This window comes from Salmo salar, chromosome 09, assembly GCF_965601325.2.
Source record: "Salmo salar chromosome 09, fSalSal1, whole genome shotgun sequence".
In the NCBI taxonomy this organism is placed as follows: Eukaryota; Metazoa; Chordata; class Actinopteri; order Salmoniformes; family Salmonidae; genus Salmo; species Salmo salar.
The window spans coordinates 117,133,150-117,151,509 of NC_138299.1; the positions used below are offsets into that span (position 1 = coordinate 117,133,150).

General features: G+C 44.6%; 1 protein-coding gene across 1 annotated transcript in view; it reads left to right on the forward strand.

The window, feature by feature from the left end:
* The window catches only part of rsrc1 (arginine/serine-rich coiled-coil 1), a 195,952-nt gene that overhangs the window by 62,544 nt on the left and 115,048 nt on the right, over positions 1-18,360 (forward strand). The window contains 1 exon segment of the mRNA NM_001140733.1: positions 18,276-18,312. Within this exon segment, the coding sequence (NP_001134205.1) occupies positions 18,276-18,312 (37 nt within the window).

The following is an 18,360-nucleotide window of genomic DNA, read 5'->3' on the forward strand; positions in this document are numbered from 1 at the left end:
GAGTTATTCCACCACACATACTTAACCCTGACTTCATCAATTCTACTCTGCCTTGACATCGAGACATATGAAATCATATTCCCGCGTGATAAAACAGCGCTAATGCACACAAACGCGTGACAGAATATTACACGGCCCGGGATAGAGACGTCTGATATCAACGGAGCACTGCTTTATGAAGCGATACGTTTTCTCAACTGGCCCCCCCTTGGTTTGTGTTTTATTCTGTTAGTTATTCTGAGGGGAGTGTTAGGAACAGGGTTTAATAGGATGGAGAAGAGCAATAGTTTGATCTCATAGTCGTATCCAGACCCCTTCAATTTTTCCACATTTTGTTACGTTACAGGCATATTCTAAAATTGATTAAATCTTTTTCTCCCCCCATTTATCTACACACAATACTCAATAATGACCCCAAAAAAATTTTTTTTAGACATGTTTACAAATGTATAAAAAAAAAAAAACGGATCACATTTACATAAGTATTCAGACCCTTTACTCAGTGCATTGTTGAAGCACCTTTGGCAGCGATTACAGCCTCGAGTATTCTTGGGTATGACACTGCAAGCTTGGCACACCTGTATTTGGGGAGTTTTTCCATTAGTCTCTGCAGATCCTCTCAAGCACTGTCAGGTTGGATGGGGAGTGTCGCTGTACAGCTATTTTCATGTCTCTCCAGAGATGTTCGATCAGGTTCAAATCCGGGCTCTGGCTGGGCCACTCAAGGACATTCAGAGACTTGTCCCGAAGCCACTCCTGTGTTGTCTTGGCTGTGTGCTTAGGGTTGTTGTCCTGTTGGAAGGTGAACCTTCACCCCAGTCTGAGGTCCTGAGCGCTCTGGAGCCGGTTTTCATCAAGGGTATCTCTGTACTTTGCTACGTTCATCTTTAGTCTTACAGTCCCTGCCACTGAAAAACTTCCCCACAGAATGATGCTGCCACCACCATGCTTCACCGTAGGGATGCTGCAAGGTTTTCTCCAGACGTGACGCTTGGTATTCAGGCCAAAGAGTTCAATCTTGGTTTCATTAGACCAGAGAATCTTGTTTTTTATGGTCTGAGAGTCCTTTAGGTGCCTTTTGGCAAACTCCAAGTGGGCTCTGTGTTTTACTGAGGAGTGGCTTCCATCTGGCCACTCTACCATAAAGGCCTGATTGGTGGAGTGTGTAACGATCGTCGTCGGGTGACGAGGAAGCGGACCAAAACGCAGCTGGGAGCGAACACATGTTTATTCTTTTACACTGAAATAAACACGTACACAAAATCAAGAAAATGCCGATACGTTAGCTGCTCAAAAATCATAGAGAGAACACCCCACAAACAGCGTGGGGGAAAGAGGAACTTAAATGTGATCCCAATCAGAGACAACTAGCAACAGCTGTCTCTGATTGGGAATCGACAGAACCCAACATAGAAATAACCCACATAGATCTAACACAAGGCTATAACGCTAACATAGACAACAAACCAAGGAAAAATACCCAACATGACACACCCTGACCCAAAATACCCGAGTTCACCTGGTCAGGGCGTGACAGAGTGCTACAGCAATGGTTGTCCTTCCGGAAGGTTCTCCCATCTCCATAGATGAACTCTGTAGCTCTGTCAGAGTGACCATCGGTTTCTTGGTCACCTCCCTGACCAAGGCCCTTCTCACCCGATTGCTCAGTTTGGCTGGGCGGCCAGCTCTAGGAAGAGTCTTGGTGGTTCCAAACTTCTGCCATTTAATAATGGAGGCCACTGTGTTCTTGGGGACCTTCAATGCTGCATAAATGTTTTGGTACCCTTTCCCAGATCTGTGTCTTGGAGCTATACGGACAATACCTTCAACCTCATAGCTTGGATTTTGCTCTGACATGCACTGTCAACTGTTGGACCTTATATAGACAGGTGTGTGCCTTTTCAAATAATGTCCAATCAATTGAATTTACCACAGGTGGACTCTAATCAAATTCTAGAAACATCATAAGGATGATAAATGGAAACAGGATGCACCTGAGCTAAATTTTGAGTCTCATAGCAATGCTTATGTAAATGTGATATTTCAGTTTTTTATTTTTAATACATTTGCAAACATTTCTAAACCTGTTTTTGCTTTGTCATGATGGGTTACTGTGCGTGTAGGGATAAAAAAAAAACAATAAGGCTGTAATGTAACAAAATGTGGAAAAAGGGAAGGAGTCTGAATACTTTCCGAATGCCCTATTTGAGATGGACTAGTGTAGTTCGGACGCTAGGGTGTTCTTGTTGTTCTTCATCCTCCCCCCTTCCCAACTCTTTCTTTCTTCATGACCCTGCCTCTCCCTCGCTAACTCTCCCATTCACAGCTAGAACTTTTGGAGGGAAACTATGAAGTTTATAAATATTATGCATGTGATTCAGTTCCCTAATCAACAGAGACATAATTCACCTACTTCTCCTTATGTATATGTTTGCTAGTGTAGACAGACTTCAGACATCGGTCTAGGGGAGCCCTTTTTGGACAACGTCACCATAACACACACACACAGCGGTTTTATTTCCCTAAGGAAAACACAGGGCCAGAAAATCAGCCAAGTTTTAATTTCACACAGACATATATCAAATTGATAAATGAAGCAAAAGCTGGTGTTATGACACCTGACAACCTCAGTGAGTGAGCAGAACACACACACACATGCGCACAGGTACACGTACGTGCACAAACACACACACACACACACACACACACTGCGTACACACACAGTCTGGAGTGTTTGGGCCTTCTTAGTGGTCTATGAATATCAGGTACACACCCTATCCCAGGTGTTGGGTGGGTGTGTGTGTGTGTTTGATAATCTGTGTGCGGGTCGACACACACGAGAGGATCTGAGTCGTCTTTTTACAAGGTGCCGCCTGTGGTGATTAGCACGTTATAGGAATGCAATTAGCGGTGAGCTGGGTGGCATGTAGAATTATTAACAAGCTCTGTCTTTTAGGTGTCAACACGCGTGAGTTACTGCAAGACACACACACACACACACACACACACACACACACACACACACACACACGACACACACACACACACACACACACACACACACACACACACACACACACACACACACACACACACACACACACACACACACACACACACACACACACACACACACACACACACACACACACACACACACACACACACACACACACACACACAGCTTCAGAGAGACCGAGCCCAGCTCCCTCCTTCTGTTTTCACATACACTACTTTGTGCATAGAATTGCATGTAGGACACCAATTGTGAATTATGGGATCTCTATGACTGTGTGTATGTAGGGTTGTTTATTTTCACATTTTACATTGACGTTTTAGCCATTTAGCAGAGCGACAGTTAGTGCATTCATCTTATGGTAGCTAGGTGAGACAACCACATATCACAGTCAGAGTAAGTACAACTTTTCCTCAACAAAGCTACTATCAGCAAAGTCAGTGCTAGTGGGAAAATACATACTTTTTAAAAATAATAATGATACATTGGGGGGTGGAGGAAAGGTAGGGTTTCAGACATTTTCAGAAGATGGGCAAGGACTCTGCTGTCCTGTCCTTGGCGTGCCAAGACAGAGAACAGCTTTGCTTTGACTGGGCTGTGCGGGCGCAGCCCTGCTGTAGGGGTAGTGCCAAGAGACCAGAGGTGGCGGAACTGAGCGCTTTGGGTTGGGATGTAGGGTTTGAGCATTCTCGTTCTCCCCTCAGTAATATGGCACCACCACGACATTGTACAACCTGCCACAATGCAACGCTGACACCTCCCTCTTTTCTCTCTGCCACTCTCCCTGGTCATCTAAAAACATCACTAACCTCAGGCCTACTGTCATCTCGCGCAAACTCACTGTCGTTATCTCTCTATTTCTATTTTTTACACTCTACCTCTCTCTCACCCCCCCCCCCCCCCCCCCCCAATATTCTTTAATTAAGTCTCCTCGATTGTCTACTTCAAATATATCAATTCTAATAAGACAAAGATGACACAAAGTCCCCTGTCACATGAGCAGGGATAATTAGGTGCAGTGTTTGAACACGCTAAGGCTAATTGGTTATTGTGTGATTGTATGGGAGGGGAGTGACAGGGCCCTGGTTGGCTGCATTAGTGAAGAGGGACTTCCTTTCATCGTATTTCGGTATCATTCTACTACTGAAAGAGGGGCTCTCATTTTTATTGTAGGAGAAATGGAAAAAAAGAAGGGTTGAGGTTAATGAAGGTTGTGGGGGTAATACGAGAGAGAGTGATACGTCTGCTTTGTTGAGTTTATCTCCCGACCAACAGCCACGAATAGGCCTACTACTAATCTCCATGACGATGGAGGGGAAAAGGACTGGAAAACTACTTTCCTCTCCCAATCCACTGTATAGCCTATACTCTACCGCAATAGGTTAACATAGACTTTACATAGACTTTCTTTAGACAAGAAAACGGATGCATAAGGAAAATGTGTATATATTTTTTAAGTGTTGGGAAAAAACAGGGGCAAGAGGGATGGATGACACAAATTGGCCTAAACCACTAAACCAAACAGGCTAATCCCCCCCCACCTCTCTCACTCTTTCCCTCTCTCCCTCCATCTCTCTCCTGCTGCTGCCCAGCTAGTCCGCTGTCAGCTGCAGCCGTCTGGCAGGAGAGCCCGGTAGCGACAGGGGCTATACCCGTTAGCCTCTCATTTGCATAATCAATATGACAACCTTCTTTTTCTGATGCAAACAGGATTTGGGCCAGTGGAGGTGTCGGCTGGACGGTGCGGTGCGTCAAGTCATGGCCCTCTTTAACCCTAATTAGATTAGGGTGATTATCCCGGCTCTCCCTTACAAGTGTACAGCCAGTATAAGTGGCCACAAAGCCTGACTCACTGTGAGTGGGACGGGTGGGGGCCCGACGGTCTGCAGGTTATCAGGGCCGAGAGAGACCATATCGCGCCTCAGCCTTATTGTTATTCATATCATCTGGACCTAGTCGATGCCTTTCGCTCTCTCTGCTGTGCATATGCACTAAGCAGTCACCGTAAGTCTCTCTTTTTCTCCTTTCTTTCTCTTGTTCTGCCCGTCGGTCAGAAAGACATAACAATATGGCCCCCGAGCACTGCTCAGTCACTCAGCTGGGCAGGCCTGCTGGGCTAAATCAGGTGTGTTTGTGAGTGTGTACACACACACAAACACACACACACATACACACACACACACACACACACACACACACACACACACACACACACACACTCTCTTTCTCTAGGCCTGAGGTTAGTGTATTGTTTACCTGACCAGGGAGAGAGTGAGTGGCAGAAAGGAGGGGGGTGTCGGTGTTGCTGTGTGGCAGGTTGTCCAGTAGAACCATGTTGGAGCTGCCAGATTACTGAGAGGAGAAGGAGAATGAACGCTCCTCGACAAGGGGCCTCAGAGGGCCTCGGGCCTGCACAGGTCAGGAGGGAGAGAGAGAAAGAAGGACCCGACAGAGTTAGGGAGGAAGAAAGAAAGAAAGAAAGAGAGAGGCAGAGAGAGAGAGAGAACAATGGACTCAGCAGTAGTCATCAACACAGCCTCTCAGGCAACGGCCCCAAGCAGACAGCAGGCCAAGAACACCTCTGTTCAGGGACCTCCTCTTTCTCTTCTATCCCTCCCTACATCCACACCGTCACATCCTTTCAGCTCCCAGTTGATGTTTTCTTTATCTGCTGCCTCCTTATGTCACGTTGTCTCCATCGTGTGTGTGTGTGTGTGTCAGTACGTATTGTACAATGCATACTAGGCCTATGTGTTTTAAGGTGTGTTCGCACGTCAAGGTTTGTGTTTGTGTGTGTTAAGGTGTGTGTCTGTCTGCGCTAAGATATGTGTGTGTGTGTGTGTGTGTGTGTGTGTGTGTGCGTATGCTGCCTCAGCAGATTGCTATTCCCCCATCTGCCCCTGTAGAGAGTCATATGAGGGTGTAGTGTACAATTGAAGGGAAGGATTGAAACTGGTTACTTGTTAACTCCTGGCACTCACCGGCAGCCTGAAATAGAAGCTGAACAGTGGGGCCTGGTTCGCTAATGAATTATTGGACCCCCTTGTGGATTTTTTTTTACATTTTGGACCCCCTTGTGGCCCCCCTAAATGTGGAGTATGATATTAATTTTACATAACACATTTTTGCTTTTTTTTTTACATCCGTTATTAGACAGTGGCAACGATGATGATTATGAACATGGTCTTTTGCCTGCTAATGCCTGCAATGCAGTGAAGAAAACGATATGACAACAATAACGTCAAATGTAACTGGCCCCTCTAACAGTACAACTGGCCCCAGCTTGGCCCCCCCAGTTGAAATGGTCTAGAACCGCCACTGATTAGAGCCCTCATCCACTCCTTCCTTCCCTCCCCTCCTTTTCTTTTTTTCCCCTTCTTCCTTTTTTGCCAAGATAATCTTTTTATATTCTGCCATGACAGATGCTGTGCTTGGTGCACCATTGTTCCCCATCAGTTTCTGGGGTCTGCGACGTACGCAAGCCAAAAAGAGTTCCACATGTGATTTCAATACGGCGAAGCATCCCCTCCGCTCCTCTATACCGTGCACGTTCTTCTTTGTGTACGAAAAGTGTTTTCAATCTATGGACTAGTTTTTTTCAGGGAGGACAAAATGTTTGGGAGTGAGAGAGTGGCATTGTTTCTCATTCCATAATAGGGAGTTTTTTTTTCTGATTAGGCAAAGTTTCTAATTGAGGCGACCTGAAAAGGACTCTGGCTATTGAAGGAACTAGGGAGGGGATTGATTGCTCTCTCGCTCCTCTCTCTCTCTCAGGAGGAGAGATGCTGACACACTGACACAGTCGGTTAAGTGGGCATTGTGTCAAGAAGCAGTGCAGCTTGGTTGGGTTGTGTTTCGGAGGACGCACGGCTCTTGACCTTCACCTCTCTCGAGTCCGTATGGGAGTTGCAGCGATGAGACAAGACTGTAACTACCAATTGGATACCACGAAATTGGGGAGAATTAAAAACTTCTGTCAGGTTGGATGGGGAGCGTTGCTGCACAGCATTTTCAGGTCTCTCCAGAGATGTTTGATTGGCTTCAAGTCCGAGCTCTGGCAGGGCCACTCAATGACATTGAGACTTTCCCCAGAAGCCACTCCTGCTTTGTCTTGGCTGTGTGCTTAGGGTCGTTGTCCTGTTGAAAGGTGAACTTTCACACCAGTCTGAGGTCTTGAACCTGCTCCAGAGGGCTTTCATCAAGGATCTCTCTGTACTTTGCTCCATTCATCTTTGCCTCGATCCTGACTAGTCTCCCAGTCCCTGCCGCTGAACAACATCCCCACAGCATGATTCTGCCACCACTATGCTTCACCGTAGGGATGGTGCCAGGTTTCCTCCAGACGTGACGCTTTGTATTCAGGCCAAAGAGTTTAATCTTGGTTTCCTCAGACCAGAGAATCTTGTTTCTCATGGTCTGAGAGTCTTTAGGTGCCTTTTGGCAAACTCCAAGTGGGCTGTCATGTGCCTTTTACTTAGGAGTGGCTTTCGTTCTTCTGGAAGGTTCTCCTATCTCCACAGAGATGGGAGAACTCTAGAGCTGTCAGAGTGACAATTAGGTTCTTGGTCATCTCCCTGACCAAGGCCCTTCTCCCCCGATTGCTCAGTTTGGCCGGGTGGCCAGCTGTAGGAAGAGTCTTGCTGGTTCCAAACTTCTTCCATTTAAGATTGATGAAGGCCGTTGTGTTCTTGGGGACCTTTAATGCTGCAGAAATGTTTTGGTACCCTTCCCAAGATCTGTGCCTCATCACACTCCTATCTCGGAGCTCTATGGACAATTCCTTCTTTCTCATGGCTTGGTTTTTGCGCTGACATGCACTGTCAACTGTGGGACCTTGAATAGACAGGTGTGTGCCTTTCCAAATCATGTCCAATCAATTGAATTTACCACAGGTGGACTCAAGGATGATCGATGGAAACAGGATGCACCTGAGCACAATTTCGAGTCTCATAGCAAAGGATCTTTATATGTTTTTTCTTTTTAGTAAATTTGCAAACATTTCAAAAAAACAGTTTTAGCTTTGTCATTATGGGGTATTGTGTGTAGATTGCTGAAGATGTTTTTTTATTTAATCCATTTTAGAATAAGGCTGTAACGTAACAAAATGTGGAAGAAGTCAAGAGTTCTGAATACTTTCCGAAGGCAGAGGGAAAGAAGAAGAGGGACAGGGAAACACTAGCCTCCTACTTCATTCATTCGGATAGACTTCTTTGTCTATACTGTGTTCTATGATCCACCAGTGCCTCAGTTACACTTACAGGTAGTGATTAGAAGGATGGGAGTGTATTGAGAAACTTACGAGAGATGAGATACTAGTATAGATGACGATGATGAGAAGGATGGCGATATTGACAATAATGACGATGATGATGACGACGAGAATGATAGTGATAATGACAATGATAAAGGTGACCAATTTGACCCTGGAGCAGTTGTCATAAGGCAGGGCTATGGTCCTGCTTTATTATTAAGCGGCGCTCCCCTCATCTCGCTAAACTATTAATGTGCTGTGAACTATCAGATATTACCTAGGTGGACTGTCAGGTCTCCCATGGTAACGCTCTCTCTAACCCTCTCACTGACCTGCTCACTCTTAAACGCCCTCTCACAACTCCCTCTAAACTCTTAGTACTAACTCGTCACTCACTCATTCACTCAATTAATCAATAAATCAAACAAATTATATTGGTATAGTTTTTTTCAACTGTAAGCTATAAATAGACAGACAGTCACACACTCCATATGTATGACCTCCCAGGAATGTATTGGGTAAACACCCCCCCTTATTGACTGTACTTAACCCTCTTTTGGGAGCAACCTAAAGTGGAGAATGGGTTATCCCACTTTTAATGGAGTTATTTTGGGGATTATGCTTTTTGTGTTTGTTGCTAAGAGTAGTACATTGTGTCCAGTGAGCTTGGAGAGAGGAGGTGTGACTCTGTGTCAGGGGGGCGGGGGCACACAGATCTGATTTAAAAACATAATCTGAGTCCCAAATGGAACCATATTCCCTATATAGTGCACTACTTTTGACCAGGACTCATAGGCCTCTGGTCAAAAGTAGTGCACTATAAAGGGAAAGCGGTGCCATTTGGGACGCTACCCCGACTTTTGCTGTGCTTCCATTGTAGAGGGGAACAAGTAACAGCCCCTGCTCCGGCCTTACCATTCATTACCTCTGCCCCACCATCCCTTCCTCCTTCCCCTATCTTCTTAACAGTTTAAACAGGAGAAATCCAAGGGAAAGGGGGATACCTAGTCAGTTGTACAACTAAGAGCTACTATCTCTCTGTGTATATACGCACAGGAGTACAGTTTAAATTGGTGGGGACCTATTCAAACGGAGCTATGGAGATGACAATCAGGTTTTGAGAGCGGAGTCGTTCATATCTTATTGTACAGCGACAGCCTAGTACCTCCTCTAGTCACTTTATTCCATTCAAACCTCATGCACGCACAAACGCACACAGACACCGTTAATTCACCAACATGCTGGCGCCACCGGCATCAGACTACTTGAATGTGAGGAGAGAGTTGATCAGTGGACCCTGCGTCGGTTGGATAAGCCTCCTCTCTCTCTCTCTCTCTCTCTCTCCCTCTCTCCCTCTCTCCCTCTCTCCCTCTCTCTCTCTCTCTCCCTCTCTCTCCCTCTCTCCCTCTCTCCCTCCCACTTTAATAAACCTTCCTGCCGTGTTTATCAGGTGTCTAACAACATATGAATGCTCAATGACATGGTTGGTTGATGAGGTGCGACGTCGCACTGACTGATGATATGATGACTTCTCCTACATACCGTCACTCACTCCTCTGTCTTTTTCTGTCTATCACCCTCTTTCACGCTTTCGTTCCCTTTCTTTCTCTCTCTCACTTTCTTTCTGTCTCTCTTCTTTAACACACATTCCCGACATCTGTTAATCAGGTGCCTAACAATATCTCTCTCTCCTCTGTTATTTGACAGCAGTCATCTTACCCACCCCCGATTCATTTTCTAGGAGCTGTCTCTCGGCGTCTGCCTTCGTGAAGGGTACCCTGTCTTGTGGGGACAAGTTTATTGCTTTTATGCCTTGTTTGGTGATACATTGGTACCTAGTGGTTACTCTGTGTGGTGGGTTGTGTAGTGTTTAACTCATGGTGAGGGGAGAGTGTGTACGAAGTATGAGCAAACGTCTACAGAGCTTTAAATCAGCTATACAGGCGTGTGTGTGGCTTAGCTTTCTACTGTTTGGTTAGTTGCGAGGGCCGTGCACTGTTCTTGTAATACAGGGTTGTCCGTATGATGCGTTTTGTCTTCCTAATACGTGATGTCCTCCTATGATCCAAGCTGTCCTCCTAATACATGATGCCTTTACACTGATGAGCACTGAACTAATGGACCCCCCCTCTGGAAAATCCAATGGCTTTGCTTCCTTTGCACCTCAAGTCCCTCTGTCGCCTTCATTCATGCTGACTCGAGGTATTCACCTCCGCCATGTCAAGTAGAGGGAATACGTGAGAAAGAAAGAAGAGCGAGGTAGATGAGGGAGAGCGAGGTAGATGAGGGAGAGCGAGGTAGATGGGGGAGAGAGAGGGAGAGCGAGGTAGATGAGGGAGAGCGAGGTAGATGGGGGAGAGAGAGGGAGAGCGAGGTAGATGAGGGAGAGCGAGGTAGATGAGGGAGAGCGAGGTAGATGGGGGAGAGAGAGGGAGAGCGAGGTAGATGAGGGAGAGCGAGGTAGATGGGGGAGAGAGAGGGAGAGCGAGGTAGATGAGAGAGGGAGAGCAAGTTAGTAGGGGGGGAGAGAGGGAGAAAGAGGTAGAGCGAGGTAGATGGGGGAGAGAGAGGGAGTGCGAGGTAGATGGAGAGAGAGCGAGAGATGTAGATGTGGGCGAGAGAGAGATGTAGATGTGGGCTAATGTTGCTGACAAGGCCAAACATTAGACTAACATGCTGACTAGACGGGGTGCGTGTGTCCGCCTGCTCTATCGCACGCATGTTGATTTTGTCCACCCACACCAGACGCGATCAGGACACGCAAGTTGAAATATCAAAACGAACTCTGAACCAACTAAATTAATTTGGGGACAGGTCGAAAATAATTAAACATTTATGGCAATTTAGCTAGCTAGCTTGCTGTTGCTAGCTAATTTGTCCTGGGATATAAACATTGGGTTGTTATTTTACCTGAAATGCACAAGGTCCTCTACTCTGACAATTAATCCACAGATAAAAGGGTAAACCGAGTTCGTTTCTAGTAATCTCTCCTCCTTCAGGCTTCTTCTTCTATGGACTTTATATTTATTTATTTTATTTATTTATTTAACTTATATGGCGGTTGGCAACCAACTTTAAGGTGCATTATCACCACCGACTGGAGTGTGGACCTCAGTTCATCTTTCAATCACCCACGTGGGTATATGCTTCTAAAAACCAATGAGGAGATGGAAGAGGCGGGACTTGCAGCGCGTCAAGCTTCACAAATAGAACTAAGTTCTATTTTAGCGCCTGGCTACGCAGACGATTGTTGCCGCGTGCGAGCAGTGTGGGTGCAATGATTGAATAACATGTATGTGTACATTTATTTTGCAACGCACGCGACGCGAGCGGTGTGGTCAGCATGTTAGACAGATCTTCAGCCTCTCAGCCCCCAGACAGTCTCCTAGTCATGCCTCTCTCCCTCCAGCTGATGGATACGCCAGACATCTCCAATTTGCTAATATTGACCGACAGCAAAAGGGCCGAGCATTAAATGGAGCTCTTTCTAACACGTTGACTTGTTTGTCCTCTTTTACTTCATTAAGTAGGGATAAATAATGATACTTTTTACGGGAACAAACACAGGACCAAGTTTTAATTTATTAATTTATTTATTTGTTCCTTTCCTTCGATGCTGTTGGTTTACTGATTTTGCGAGGGCAGCATGCTCTGTTGCCAGGGTTGGCAATTTGGCGGTTTGGTGTCTTAACCGACTGAAGTGGGCAAATGCTCACCTTCGATGGCCACTGGCAAGCTGGAGAAGTGTGCTCTTCACGGATGAATCCCGGTTTCAATTGTGCCGGACAGATGGCAGACAGAATGTATGGCGTTGTGTGGGTGAGCGGTTTGCTGATGTCGACGTTGTGAACAGAGTGCCCCATGGTAGTGGTGGAGTTATGGTATGGGCAGGCATAAGCTACACAATGGCATCTTATCGATGGCCATTTGAATTCACAGAGATACGTGACGAGATCCTGAGGCCCATTTTCATGCCATTCATCTGCTGCCATCACCTCATGTTTCAGCATGATAATGCACAGCCCCATGACGCAAGGATCTGTACACAAATCCTGGAATCTGAAAATGTCCCTGTTCTTCCATGGCCTGCGTACTCGTTGAGCATGTTTGGGATGCTCTAGATCGACGTGTACGACGGCGTGTTCCAGTTCCCACCAATATCCAGTTACTTCGCACAGCCATTGATGAGGAGTGGCACAACATTCCACAGGCCACAATCAACAGCCTGATCAACTCTATGCGAAGGAGATGTGTCACACTGCATGAGGCAAATGGTGGTCAAACCAGATATTGACTGGTATTCTGATCCACACCCCTACTTTTTTTTAAGGTACTGTATCTGTGACAAACAGATGCATATCTGTATTCCCAGTCATGTGAAATCCATAGGTTAGGGCCTAATGAATTCATTTCAATTGACTGATTTACTTTTTTGAACTGTAACTCAGTAAAATCATTGAAGTTGTTGCATGTTGCGTTTATATTTTTGTTCAGTGTAGTTATTGTGTGTGGCTCACAACTAATGTACACTGGCTCATAAATAAGCTATTCAATCATATAAGCATATCTGCAGGTTATTAGTATCCCATAGTGTTGCAAAATTCTATTAACTTATCCAGAAATAATTGAAGAACCGGGATTTCTGGAAAACCTGGGAATTTTGAGAAAGGTACCGGAATTTGCAACCCTAGTATGTCATACCGTGTGTGTGTGTGTTACGGTGGTGTGGCTGTGCCTGGTTTAGTTTTACCTCAAGGGGAAGTGATGTTACAAGGTCACCCCTACACTAGGTCTCACTGATTGTTATTAAAATAACATTAAACAAACCACTATGAAACATTGGAGACCAGTCAGAGCTTGTGCAGGGTGGAGTCCATAGTGCCAACTCCTACCTCCCGCTCTGTCTTTCCATCACTCGTTCTTTCTCTCCTCTGTCTCTTTTCCTTCTCTTCCTCCTCCTCATCTGTCTCTCTTTCTTTCTATTGTCTCTCTCTCTTCCTCTCTCTCTTTTCCTCTCTTCGTCTCCTCTCCTCTAGTTTGCCTCCTGTGCGTGTAGAACCAGCCACTTCCATCTCGGCGGCCTTGTGTTACACCAACATTACTATCTGCGCTGCCTCAAATACAAATTGGACGGACAGCCCCTGACAGTTTTTCAATATTATTACATTAAACCAAGTGGATTTTGATTGATAACCTAATATTCGGCTAATGCAAAACATAAATCATGGCAAGTATATTAATTATTTAATATTGCAGGCCTAATTCAGAAATCGATGCGGCCCCGTTGAAGGCAGAGGGAGGGACAGAGGGATGGAGGGAGACGGGGATGGATGGATGGAGGGGTGAGGGAAGGAGAAGGAAAAAGCCCAGGAGTCCCTACAGACCTGATGAGAGAGAGAAAATATGATGTTTAGAAAAAGAGATGGAGAGTGTTAAAGGGCCCTGTGTGAGTCCTCCTCTCTCTGTGTACTGCTTGTTCTGTATTCATTTGCCAATAACATGATCCTCCTGTCTTGTGTTTCCCTCTGGCCTAGAGGCCTCTAATGGAATGAGCTGTCCCTTCGGTCCTGGGATGGGGGGTGGGGGGGTTATTGATGAAGTCATGACAGCACTAGCCATTGAGGGGGAGGGAGAAAAAGACTATGCCTCGAGATACAGTAGATAGACAGAGAGAGGGACAGATATGGAGGGGGAAAGAGCGAGGAGAGACTAGAAAGAGAATGAGAGTGTGGGAGCATAATTTAACTGCAGCCCCAGCTCTTGCTCCATGTAAAATTGTTTCCCGTTAATTGCGCTTCATTAGGGGATTACAGCACACTGTCACCGTGGTAACAAATGTCTGCCTGTTTCTTTCCTCCCAGGCAGCTCATGTATAATAAATGCGGGCAGTGTGTTACGGCCAATGTAATGTAATAAAAACTAGATGACGATTTTCTTAAGTGTTGACATACAGGCTCAGCCAGTGACTGATGCAGGAATGAACAACTCAACTGAATTGTCTTTTTGTTGTGGAGGAGATGAGAAATCGCAGATTAGCTTTGTGCCACTTGGGGGGGGGGGGGGTACCATCGTGACAATTAGGAGAAAGGTGGTTAGGGACATAGGTATGGGGAGGGGGGCAACAGGGTGGCAGAGAGAGAGGAGAGATTTGATTGAGTTTTGGTGTAAAAATGGTGTAGATTTATACTGTGATGCTGCTGGCTACATTAGGAGCTGAAGTCTGTCGATAAGTATTTCTTTCTTTCTTTCTTTCTTTCTTTCTTTCTTTCTTTCTTTCTTTCTTTCTTTCTTTCTTTCTTTCTTTCTTTCTTTCTTTCTTTCTTTCTTTCTTTCTTTCTTTCTTTCTTTCTTTCTTTCTTTCTTTCTTTCTTTCTTTCTTTCTTATATATGAGCACGCACACAAGCCAAAAGGCCTGCCATGGCCAGCGTATGGGTTGTCAGCAGAGAGGGGGGGGGAACTGTTTGCTTTCTCTTGATCTTTTGATTTCCTCTGCTACAATTTTGAAATGTGCCAAAAATGCATCTATTATTTACTGCCAATTTGCTCTTTTAAATCGACTGTTTTTCCCTCCTCCTCCTCTCTCCATTCGGCGGATGCTGCTACACTGATGATAATAATAATACATACATTTTTTTATTAATTATTCCTCGGTAATAAGCACATCGTTTCCCCTTCTGTAGTGATAGGGTTATTAGCATGGCAAAGTTCAGAAAACGTCAGGGCAACACACACACGTATATCATCAGCCTGTCTGTCTGTGGAAGGTTAACAATTAAGCCAATTATTTTTCTGTGTGTATGTTTTTCTTTTGATTAAGCAAAGCCCCTTTTTGATGCAATCAGGACAAATTTTGGTCATGGTTGCATCCCAATGGCACCCTTATCCCTTTATAGTGTGCTACTTTTGACTCTAGTCAAAAGTAGTGCATTTTAAAGGGAGTAGTGTGCCATTTGGGACACTGACTGTAAGATTGATAGAGAACTGGGAGCGGCATAGGATGAATTAGATCAAAGATTGTCTATTATATTGACAAGATATTTGAGTGACCACACAACAATGGAAATACATGTCCTCATAGATGGATGTCAGGCAGGAGGAGGCAAGATCAGGTGGGACCGTTCTAGCCAATGAGAGGGCAGATGCGCGTGTGAACAACAGGCCATAGAGGTAGATAGAACACTCATCTTTGTATCTGTGCCATTATATTGTCTTTGACAGCATGGGCAGTGCGACTGAGGATTTGTCCATTTTAAAGTAGTAAATGTTCTTCTTCATTGGCTGATTGCTCCCATCTCATAGAAATCCCCACCCGGTTGACTACTTTAACTTCTAGCGTCCCACCTGCGGGACACAGCCAGTGAAATATCAGGGCGGAAAATTCAAAAACAACAAAATGTCATAATTCAACTTTCTCAAACATACGACTATTTTACACCATTTTAAAGATACACTTCTCGTTAATCTAACCACATTGTCCGATTTCAAAAAGGCTTTACAGCGAAAGCAAAACATTAGATTATGTTAGGAGAGTACATAGACAAAAATAATCACTCAGCCATTTTCCAAGCAAGGACATGTGTCAATAAAACCCAAAACACAGCGAAATGAAGCACTAACCTTTGACGGTCTTCATCAGATGACACTCCTAGGACATTATGTTACACAATACATGTATGTTTTTTTCGATAAAGTTCATATTTATATCCAAAAACAGAATTTTACATTGATATTCAGAAAATGTATTCCCACCAAAACGTCCAGTGAATGTGCACATCAATTTACAAAAATACTCATCATAAACGTTGACAAAATACATAACAATTATTTTAAGAATTATAGATAGACTACTCCTTTATGCAACCGCTGTGTCAGATTTTAAAATAGCTTTACGGAGAAAGCACATTTTTCAATATTCTGAGTACATAGCTCAGCCATCACGGCGACCCGCCAAATTCGGGGCAACCTAAACTCAGAATTAGTATTAGAAATATTGTATTACCTTTGCTGATCTTCGTCAGAATGCACTCCCAGGACTGCTACTTCCACAATAAATTTTGTTTTTGTTCCAAATAATCCATATTTATGTCCAAATACCTCCATTTTGTTCGTGCGTACAGATCACTTATCCAAAGGCATAACGCGCGAGCGCGGAATGAGAGACGAAAAGTCAAAATGTTCCATTACCGTACTTAGAAGCATGTCAAACGCTGTTTAAAATCAATCTTTATGGTATTTTTAACGTAAAATTGCGATAATATTCCAACCGGACCATAGCATATTCATTCAAGGAGAAAAAGAAGGAGGGGCGCGCTCGCGGGACCGAGCATATCCAATCCCTTTGTTGCCTGGCAGACCACTCAGTAACTGAGCTCCTATTATCTGCCCAGTGACAGGAAAATGCTCAAACATTTTACATTTAAGTCATTTAGCAGACGCTCTTATCCAGAGCGACTTACAAATTGGTGCATTCACCTTATGATATCCAGTGGAACAACCACTTTACAATAGTGCATCTAAATCTTTTAGGGGGGGGGGGGGTTAGAAGGATTACTTTATCCTATCCTAGGTATTCCTTAAAGAGGTGGGGTTTCAGGTGTCTCCGGAAACCACTTTCTGAAGGCTTTAGACAGCCAATGGAAGCCTTAGGAAGTGCAACGTCACCCCACAGACACTGGAGCTTCGATAGAGAAGCAAAAGAAGAACTCCAATTCCCAGACTTTTCACTTCCTGCTTGGATTTTCTCAGGTTTTTGCCTGCCATATGAGTTCTGTTATACTCACAGACACCATTCAAACAGTTTTAGAAACTTCAGAGTGTTTTCTATCCAAATCTACTAATAATATGCATTTTCTAGTTTCTGGGCCAGAGTAGTAACCTGTTTAAATTGGGTACGTTTTTCATCCGGTCTTGAAAATACTGCCCCCTAACCCAGACAGGTTAAAATGGTGGAAGCCCTGAATTGCAATGTCCATGCTAAACGGGTTATATCCATGATGAGTCTTCTATCTATCTCTATGACAATGGGTACAACTCCGATATAAAGTTGTTTTTGGGTATGTTGCTGAAATGCCACTTATATCAGTGCATTCGTAACAACCTATCCATTACGAAACTTATTTTAGATCAAATAAGCCTCAGAAAATTAGCGATTACTTTTTTCAATGCCCAAATTCGACACTGTCATTGACCTCCATACAAAAATTCTGTGCTTCGTGGACAGATTTTGGGCAGAGTAAAACCTCTTGCTTCGTCTCTTCCCCTCTGACTGGATGTAGGGTATTTGCTAACTTGTACTTGCCTTTCTTGTTCACTTGCAGTTGTCTTTTCTTACTAGCACGGGTTTTGCTGATAGCCACTTTATTGAGGAAAGTTGACTTGTTATGGCTATGATATGTGGTTGTCTTACATAGCTACCTTAAGTTGAATGCACGGACTGTAAGTCGCTCTGGATAAGAGCGTTTGCTAAATGGCCAGAATGTAGCCTGTAAATGTTCAAACAGATGGGATCAGGGGAAAGGGACAATTTCATGGAAAGTTACCTGGAACCAGCTGAGTATCATGTCTTGTACAGCAATTACTATACCTTCAGAATACACGTGCGCACACACACAGAGTACTATCTTTATCCTAATGGTATCACATTTTGGTTGCCCAGAGCGATTGTTTGTTCCCTGTGTGTGTGTGTTCCCTCTCTAACACTCTGTATTGAAATGATAGCACAGTCTCTGACAGAGGAAGACAGGCCTCCTTTGAAATGCTTCTCCCTTTAAAACACCAAATGAACAACACCCCTTGATAAACAGCAATTATGAACGTTACACCGGGGATGGAAAGAGGGGTGGGGGTTAGGAGTGGGGTGTGTGCGCGTGTGTGTCTCTCTCGCTCTGTGTGTGTCTGTGCACGTGTGTGCGCATGCCTGTTGTAGCTTTTGTGTGATCCTTTTTATATTTAAAGAGTCGTAGCCAACACTTTATTTAACGAGGAGGAAATGTGTTCTTGTGTTGCAGGGACAGCACCTGCATCAAAGCAGCATTAGAACATCTGGTAAGTTCTAATTCCTGCTCCCTCACTATCCCCCTCACTGTTCACAGC